General features: G+C 34.9%; 2 protein-coding genes across 2 annotated transcripts in view; both read left to right on the forward strand.

Moving 5' to 3' along the window:
• LOC137643839 (uncharacterized) overlaps nucleotides 1-6,301 on the forward strand; it is a 28,592-nt gene extending 22,291 nt beyond the window's left edge. The window contains exon 3 of the mRNA XM_068376558.1: nucleotides 2,693-6,301. Coding sequence (XP_068232659.1) covers nucleotides 2,693-2,956 — 264 coding nt within the window. The 3' untranslated portion in view covers nucleotides 2,957-6,301. The remainder of the gene's footprint in view (nucleotides 1-2,692) is intronic.
• LOC137643837 (general transcription factor 3C polypeptide 6-like) lies at nucleotides 3,125-6,301 on the forward strand. Its single transcript, XM_068376557.1, has one exon. It carries the CDS (start codon nucleotides 3,125-3,127, stop codon nucleotides 3,596-3,598), a length of 474 nt encoding a protein of 157 aa, XP_068232658.1. The 3' UTR covers nucleotides 3,599-6,301.
• Nucleotides 6,302-9,875: the final 3,574 nt, after the last annotated feature.

Genomic DNA, 9,875 nt, shown 5'->3' on the forward strand with positions numbered 1-9,875 from the left:
TCTCTACCCACCCCCCTGGGTGTGAATCAGCTATTATAATCACCGGCTAAGTTAAATATTGAAAAATGTTATTTTGATAATAAAATAAATTTTTGAATATACTTACCCGGTGATTATGAATTAAAGGACCCTCCCTTCCTCCCCAATAGAGACGCAGTGGACCGAGGAGAAAATTGAGTTCTTTGTTTACAATGAGTACTGGGTATCTGGACGACAGATGGCGCTGTTGAAGTACACCCCCTACCTGCATAGCGATCGCTGGCGGATTTTTTCCGTAGAGTTTTCTGTCGAGCAGCAGAGCTGCAGCTATTATAATCACCGGGTAAGTATATTCAAAAATTTATTTTATTATCAAAATAACATTTTTATAATATGTACAGTATATACAATATGGAATGAATTTGTTTACTAAAATTTTTGCTTGGATGTTTTATTTAGGCCCAAGAAGGATTTAAATACTAGCTGGACTTGAAAGAATTGATTAGAGGTACCAAAGACTTTTTAATTTGTTTTTAAAGCTTGTCCATTTATTGTAAGTTTAGTATTTTTTATTTTATGATGTTAATTTGTCCAAACTAAATTCTGCGATTAAAATCAATACAGCGCAGTACGTGAGTTTTACCTATTTCGATTCAATAATAATATAATTAGATTGTACAATTTTTAAGTATGGTACAATATTTGCCTAATCTGAACCACGCGAGGGTATTATTTACAATGTACTTTACCGTGAAAATAGCTTAATATGGTGTATTAAGCAAAACTCTCACAGGATTTTTTATAGGCTGGAGGAACGTAGAGAGTAGAGGTCCCCTTTTTTGTTTTGTTTCTTGTTGTTGTCGGCTACCCCCCAAAGTTGGGGGAAGTGCCTTTGGTATATGGATGGATTAAGCAAAACTTCAGTGGTTATAACATACAAACCTTTTCTTTGATGCCATCTCCCTTTTCCAACATACCTGTAGAATCAATTTGTTACTTCTGTATGTTACCAGCTTTTCTTTGGACTTATTAAACATAATTCTTAATAACTTAAAACCTTTGCTTTGGCAGAATTCCACATTGCTTCTCCCATTTGATTAACTCTTAAGCTTTATTTACTCTTAACATCCTCAAAACCAATTCAGTCTTGTCCTTTGACTTTCTGCTATTAGTATCCCATCAGACTTGGATACCTTTATTATTATTACTTGCTAAGCTACAACCCTTGTTGGAAAAGCAGGGTGCTATAAGCCCAGGGGCCCCAACAGGGAAAATAGCCCAGTGAGGAAAGGAAAAGAGGAAAATAAAATATTATAAGAGCAGGAACAAGTTGCCACTCTGTGGTAGTCACAAGGACACTTGCTCCTTCCTAAGGCGGCCACCATATTTAGTGTGACACGAGGAAAATAGCGGGTATGGCTCTGCTGTACACTTCCTCTCAAAACTCTCCAGTTATCTGGGATTAGGTTTAAAATCACCTGAAGCTACTTTAACCGATATACAGTATGGACAAGCATAGCAAACGTTACGTTAGATAGCAAACATTACGTTAGAATTTCCATTTCTAGATAGGCCTGAAAGGGAATAGGTCATCATTATTATTACTGTCATTACTCAGTGTACTGTCATTACTCGCCTAACTACAACTACATTTGGCAGCATTTCCTAAAGGCTTATGTTTTTTGTGGTCTTCTTGGTTGCAGCGACTAGGTCATCACAGGTTGTTGCCATATTTCCAAAGATCCTAATATTCAATATGCTTTCATTTGTTCATCCCACTTCAGTCACATCTTTAGCTAGTTTGTCTTTGACAAGTACATTAGGCAAGTTGGAGCAAATGATTTTATGTTGACCAGGCTGACATGAGTCTTTTTATAGTTTATATATGACATATCTGTTTTTGACGTTAATAGTTTATATATGACATATCTATTTTGACGTTGTTACTGTTTTTAAAATGATTTATTGTTAATTTGTTCCTATCATTTATTTATTTCCTTATTTCCTTTCCTCACTGGGCAATTTTTCCCTATTGGAGCACTTGGGTTTATAGCATCTTGCTATTCCAACTAGGGTTGTAGCTTGGCTAATAATAATAATAATAATAATAATAATAATAATAATAATAATAATAATAATAATAATAATAATACTCCCTTTAGTTTTGTATTATCACCATTCCCCCAAAATTAAATTTCTCTGCTTCATTGTCAATGATTTTTTGCCAAATTTATAGTAAAAATGTCATACAGAGTATGATTAGCCATTAGGTGTATGTAGGGAAATGGAAAGTGCTTTGCAATACTAGGGTAGGAGGTTTTACATTAGCCAGTCTGGTCAACAGCCTAGGAAGAACAGTTTCCTTTAGTGGTAGTATCCAGGCAGATGGTTTATGTCTTGGCCAGCTTACTACTTAAATACATTGCTTAGAATTCATTTATCAGCATACTGTACTGTAGTAGAAATTTCTCTTATCATTTGCTAAATTCGTGTAACATAAAAAATGTAATTTATATAAAAGGTAATGACTGTGACAAAGAATTGTGTGGGTGACAATTTTGGATTTTTTTTATGATTTGGTATTGCAGTTAATTGTAAAGTAGTGTGATCAGTGCATGATGCTAACAACATTAATTTCAAAAAGAAAATAATTACCTTTAGCTAAACAGGGCATTTATGTTAAATGATTGTAAGTCGTATTCTGTTATTTCAGGTGCAAGATCTAGAAGTACAATTTAAAACTGCCATCAAACACAAAAAACACTCTGCAAGATATAATTTGAGACAGAAATTGGCTGTTATTATGGGATTGAAAATTGTGTATCTGAACTATTGCTCTGCTAAATCTCAAGAGTTAGAACAGCTGAAGCAAAAAATTCAGGCGCTCAGTGGACGAGATGAGGAAGCTATGGACACGGATGCAAATGAAGAGGCCAATTTAGGAATCATAGATATGCCAAATGTGGGGGAGCATTGAATTGTTTTTAACATGCTAATAACAGTGTAGGACCATTGTGTTTAAGGAAAATCAGTTAAATATTTTTATTTATTTTAGCGGTTAAAAATCCAGTTGACGTTTTACATAAAACAATTTGTCTTAGAAATCTGAATTTTGTGTAATATAGACCTGGCTTGTATAAAGACCATGGCAGATTCAGATAGTGAATACGAAGAGGAAGAGACCCTCATTGCTGTAGAATTGCATGGAGTCATTGACTCGGAGATTTTCGCACAAGATTCTTTTAGTAAGTTTAAAATTCTAGCTATTGACTCTGAACAACCTATTTTGCAAGTGGAGAACTTTGTTTTCACCGGAGGTTACGAACATGCGATGGGAACAAATATCTTCTTCGAGGAAGATGAGAAAAAGGTAAAGAAATGTGACCCAGTGTTTTGCAAGAAGCCAGCGCGCATGTTGAAGTACGTGTGCAAGACCAACAAGAAACTAAATATGAAGCGAGTGTTTGTGTCTGAAAAGACCTCGGGCGAAGAAAACAACATGCCTGGCAGCAGTGAAAGTGATTCAGCTGCAGATCCTAGTAATGATACCCAAGATACCTCCAGCCTTGAGGAAACTGAGAACAGCTCTCAATCTGAGCTCAATACTCAATCAAAATAGGTACCGTACTGTAAAGACGGTATGGAGACTGTTATATGTACCGTAATTTCAATGTTGTTGGTTATGTTTTATTTCGTATATAATTGATTTTGAAATATATTTTAATAAATATTTTGGGTAACCTCCATTCAAGTTACTTGGGATGCATCAAAAAAATGTAATGAAAGAGGTAGTACTGCTGAAATTAATGCATCCTTTTTGTAAGTGATGAATTTGGTACAGCATATATATATCAACCCAATATGTATTTACATTACTTGACACATTGGTTTTTTTGTATAGGTATTAGTATATGTATAGATATTAGTCAGTTTGGTTATGGAATATTTACCCATTGCAATACAGGAGGTCCCCATCTTATAAGCACAAGTCCAATTAAAAATAACAAAGATAAGATAAAGAAATACTGTAATATTATATCATTAAATACAGTAAGCAAAGCAACATTTGTAATAACTCGAGATCTATTTCATACGAAACCTGACTATTTGTTGACTTTCATAGCTTGAAATCATGGCATGGGATTCTGGCTAGGCCTGCGCTAGGACAAAATTCAACTTATGGAACCAATTAAGTTTAAGTTGAGGACCTTCTGTACAGTACTGTATTTAATTAAGGGCCTGGTAAGATATTGCATTTGAAAGTTGTAGTCTGTATTTGTATGCTGATTTAACATCGGGTACTTTTTACTGCTTCCATTTTATCAGTAAGATAGAAAAACTCCAAAGATAAGTGTAAAATCACAAACAGAATTCAAGTTGGTTTATTTGTAATTTATTACTGATTCATTAGTGTATTGTTTTAGCAAATTTGGTTGGAATAACTTGCAGTTATAACTTTTAATTGATAATTTTCTTTGTTTAATATTGAAGGCAATCTACGTTTTTGTTTCCTACATAAAGTGATATTATTGTTATTGTAATCAACTAAACTGATTATACTCGGGCACCATCAAAATCTTTAGTTTTGTAATTTTCTAGTTTTATATTATAAACTGTACCACATAGTGTTAAAATTGTACCATTTGTCTTTGAGAAATTGTACATTAGGTTTTCACTTCGCAAATTTACTAGCGTTTAGAACAGTCACTCGTAATTATTGTTTTAGGAATCCATTAATTTGTTTGCCTTCAATTTTACAAATCCATATTTTTTATACTCGCTAAGTCTCCCATTTTCACATTTGTTAGATCATACCTATGAAAATAACAGCTATTGATACTGTTAACATTTGTAAGATGTTTTTAAGTGAGCATTTCATTATGGGTGAGTACACTACTACCTATCTCATTTGACTATGGTGGGATTTTAGACTTCTCTGTGTGTATTATTTAAGGATTTTCCATCTCTTGTCTTATACAGTTTTCCATTCTCGTCTTCTATAGTTTTCGGATGGAAGTTTTTTCGTTTTATTGAGTATTGGTAGCTTTTACATATGACACTTCTAAATTATTAATTTGATTACACTGTACACCGTTTGATATCCATTTGTTTACACTGCCTACATTTTTTTTTTCAAAGAGCAAAGGGTAATTAGATAGGTAAACCTATATTGTAATTGCCTTCTTCTACCTTAGTCCTAAAGGAAGGAAGGAAACCCACAGAGAAACCATTTCTTGATTGTTAGAAACGATAAGAGATTTTCAAAGCTAAGGTAAGCTAAACACCAACAATTATGTTCTAGTTAACTAAATTACTGTACTTTATGCAGACTAGCCTATTAAATACTAATTATATCTACTTATACACACCATTCGAAAATGGAATCTACACCTTTTATTGTGTGAAAAGGTAAGCGAGCTCAACCAAAAAATGAAAGAAAGCCAAGCCGCCCATAAATATTAGTAGGCTGGCCCACCAAAACATTCACTTACAGTATAACGAACTTACCCTATACTACGTTATTTTATGTATTAATACTTTAGTATATGCTACATCAAATAATAAATTATACATAAAGCAAATGACTAGCCAATCATTTGCCAATCAGTTTTAAACATATACCCGTATTTATATTATATATATATGTGTATACTGTACTATCATCTGTTTTTCACATCATTAGTATGTCACAAATAATAATAATACAGAATTCATTATCAGCCGATATGTTAAACACATCTTATCAAAATACTTGTGATGTCAAAAAAGAACGTTATTTTTTTAGTGGAAACAAAAGTAAAATAGTATTTCTATATTTTACAGCCCCCACTTTTCTATTTTCAACAAGTGTAAAGTAATTTATATTACTTTTTAATCAATATTATATGGGTATTTTTTTTTTATTTTCATTTGGAGAGCTGTTTAAAAGGTTGCTTGAGACTACACTTTCACCTTTTACTGTACTTTCATACCTCATGACAAGTCACTAATTGGTTCCAAGTCTCTCACTCAACTTGACATGTAAGACAATGACACAAAAGAACTTTTTAATAACCCTCTGCAACCCTATATTGTCACTAATACAATTATCCATTTGATATTTCAAGTTTTTTTATGCCTTTCTAATGATATCATTTTAATAAAAAAAATTATGTACAAGAAATTAGCTTTTTTTGTTCTTGACATGAGGTATGACATGTTCATTGAAACTAAGCACACTTTCTTACTTTTTTTATTTATTATGGTGTAAATGATGTTTTTATGTATGCCCATCTACAGTACATATTTGATTATTTTAATATTAAATCTTATGTTATTTCAACTATTTTTTCAAACCCAGTTTCCACCTATATGGTACTTAAGCTGATGAGCCAGATAACAAGATTGCATGATTTACTGTTGTTAGTCATGCGACTTTAACATCACTGTTCCCGGTGTACACCTATCAGGTTGTCTAAGCTGGATTGAATAGTTGGATACCTCTTTGAAACCAATGACTGTCACACTAAGAACTTTATCAAATGCTTTTAAGCAATATCTGTGGAGATGAAGTTACCATGGGTGGAGATGAAGTTACCATGGGCTATCTAGCCCCCTTTAAGTGGAATCACTTTCTTCGGCAGAAAGATAAATTAGGAGTTATTAAATGAGGCCAATGTAGCTTCTACTGTCACAGGTACGAAACCCTCTTCTGCCCACATAAGGGATTTTGACGAAGGAAATGCCCAGTGAAATGCTCCTTAAAGCATCATTTCAAAGGTATAAATACTGCTAAATATACCAGAGAAAAAAGTTGCATGGAATGCTAAGAATATATCCAGCTCGCTCACCCCTAAAGGGTGTCTGTATTAAAACTGGGGCGAGTGATACCACTACCAGAGATCCCTTTCCAATTAGACTTCTCCCTCCTCAAAATCCCCCGTTACTAAGAGCCTTTTTTATGTTACAGATAACGGGCTTGCCTTTTGACTAAATGATCTTTCACAAGGTAGTGGAACTCTACCCTAGCAGACAAGCATTTGTTCCAATTTGATCTTAAGTTCTAGCGATTTAACTACAATGTATTTGATTGGGAAGGTCATTCCATATATTGGTCATAGTCAGAATGAAACTTATAGAATACTATTTAATATTGTTTTACAAAAAAATAATGCTCGACTTAAAATTAACAACATAACCTTATATGTAGTGGATAGCATATTCTTGGAAGACATTTTAAAAATTATTTGTACTAATACTTTGGACTAAATATAACAATTCTCTAAATCAGTGTTTGCTAAATATATCCATGCACATTATGATTATGATTTCACAATACTTTGAAAGCAATAGTAGCGTGAATAATACAGTTAAGCATTAAAGCAATGGAAACGAGGAAACTACTGCAATTTTGAAATTGAAAGCCATAATAAGCATTGGTTTATGAAGCAAAAGTACTGTATACTGGATAGACTTGCTGGATGGGTTAAAGCATAAGATCAATAGAATTTTAAGATAAATGTTGGTATCCATCAAAAAGTAACTCATAATTTTCCATAATGACTGAAAAAGCTAATTGTAGAAAAAGACCCTTCGGAACTACTTCCTGAAAATGACCTGGTAGTAAAAGCGAAAGCCAAGGAAGAGGTAATGAAAATGTTCTAAAGATGGAAAAGTTGAAAAAAAAAAATAATGTTGAGCGTGAGTTGATGTGCTTGTAGGCAGGGACATTGGTTTTTTATCCAAGACACATGATGAAGTAATGATGTCACTCATGGCAGACAGATCTTAGCTATTGCAGTGCTATGTTAAGGTCTGGTGGGCCTGAACTTGAGGGTCTCCCTTATTCACATTGATATACTGGTCCCCTAGAACAGGGAGACTATATTTCTTTGGTATTTATGTCATACTGGATTCCCTGTTCTAGCCTCTCACAGGAAAGTCCTTACAGACCATGCAGCACCTCCCCAAAAATAAGGATTTCTTTTGTGAAAATCGCTTTTATAAATCTGCAATGTACAGAGGGCATTACTGTAAACAACAGGTTGCAAATTAATCTCAAATATGCATATTAAAAAGTTAATATGATCAATGAGTCCCATTTCTGGGTCGACCTGTGGCGGCCGGTGAAAAGAGTCCTTATATATCTTTTCTGATAAAACCTTCCAATTATACCAGAGAAAGATAAAAGCATGGAATGCTGAGGTTACTACCCTCGCGCGAGCACCTTTTGGGTGTCGTGTATAAAGCAAAGGCGCGTGAAAACCACTATTCACAGGTTGTCTTCCATTTAGTTAATTCCTTCGTCAAAGGGATGGGCCGATACAAAGGCCCTAGCCAACCACCAGCGCCACACCACCACGCCACGACGCGAGCGCCATCTGAACCACATCCTTCTTTTTGGACTGATAGAATAGTGTGTAATTTGTGGTGCTCTCGATCGTTTTTAACATTCATGGATTTATTTCGTCATGTCCGTTCGATTGCTTGTGAAAAGCTTCTCTGAAAGAGATGCTGGATTAACTCCAGGTGTGAAGTACACGGAACAAGAATCTCTGCATGAGGTTGTGCGAGAAGATTAGCAAAGGAGTGAGAAGCTCTCAATATCTCTGCAGGCAGTAGATGGTCTGGGTACTACAGTATTCTGCTTGCTTACACTGCGGAGCTATCAGGGTCATCTCTTGATGTCCTTAACTTGATAACGAGTCTCCTCATTAGCCAGAAGGTGAGAAAATGCAGTTGTCCCATGGATATTGGCAGTCCTCTAGTATAGGTTCCTAGTTATCTTGTACTGGCTAACATTAGATTGGAAACTTCCATGTACAAGACACCCTAGATCAACATTTCTTCTACGTCCCCCCTCCCAGGGTCAGAACTTTGATGGATAACAGGGAGAAAAAGGCACCTTGAAGCAGACAGAGTTTGTTTGCTCAGATTGTCCTCCAGGAAGTTTTTCTTGCTAACTCTAAGTCAGCCTAGAAATGGGAATAGAGTTGTTTTACATCCAACTTGATACTGTAGGTGAGTGTGTATATGGGCGTCACAGGACTAGTCCTATAACTATTAACAGGTTATTTACGTTGCATAAAAGTTTATAGCTAGCTTCCAGCTACACCAGAAAAATATACACTATCCATAGTAAAGAGAGAATGGTTCATATTTGTGTAGGAGCAAACATTTTCATTATGGTATAATCTTTTGAAATGAATTAAATCCTTATATCACTAACTACAGTATTTGGTATCAACAAATACAGTATTACAATTTTAGTGATCGATTAAAAGATGATTTTCTCAATCATGCCTGATTGCCAAGATCCTTAATCAAACCATATAGATTCGTGCAGCACATGCTGTTAAAGCAAAGTTCATCCAGTATGGAAAGATGGTCAACATAGACTGTAATAAGTTGTGGTGGCCTGGAAATATCCCTGGCTTGCATAATGCTAGACTCGGGTTGCTGACTCACTCAAGCCCGATAGTTTCTTGTAGTGTCTACAACTTAACCATCCTTGTGAGCAAAATATGTTGGATTTGGGAAAGCCTATAGGTCTACCTACTGAGTCATCAGCAGCCATTGCCTGGCCCTCTGTGGTCCTGGCTTGGGTGCTGATCATAAGTATATGTGGTCAGTCTCTAGGCATTGTCTTGCCAGCTTGTGCATTGTCACTGTCCCTTGCCTGTACCATTTATGAATGACCTTTAAATCTTAAATCTTTAATGGGTCAGACAACCAAACTCGCGTCTCACGCCTAAACCAAATGAGAAAAATAAACACCCTTATCTCACTCACAAAATCAAATGACAAAATAAAGGGAGGGATGACAAGGCTGAATTATGCACCATAATGAAATTCCATACGAAAGATGAAAGACGATCAAGAAAAATGTAAACAGCTATATTATTCCAAAGGTTGGC

Source organism: Palaemon carinicauda, chromosome 7, assembly GCF_036898095.1.
Source record: "Palaemon carinicauda isolate YSFRI2023 chromosome 7, ASM3689809v2, whole genome shotgun sequence".
NCBI classification, from domain to species: domain Eukaryota; kingdom Metazoa; phylum Arthropoda; class Malacostraca; order Decapoda; family Palaemonidae; genus Palaemon; species Palaemon carinicauda.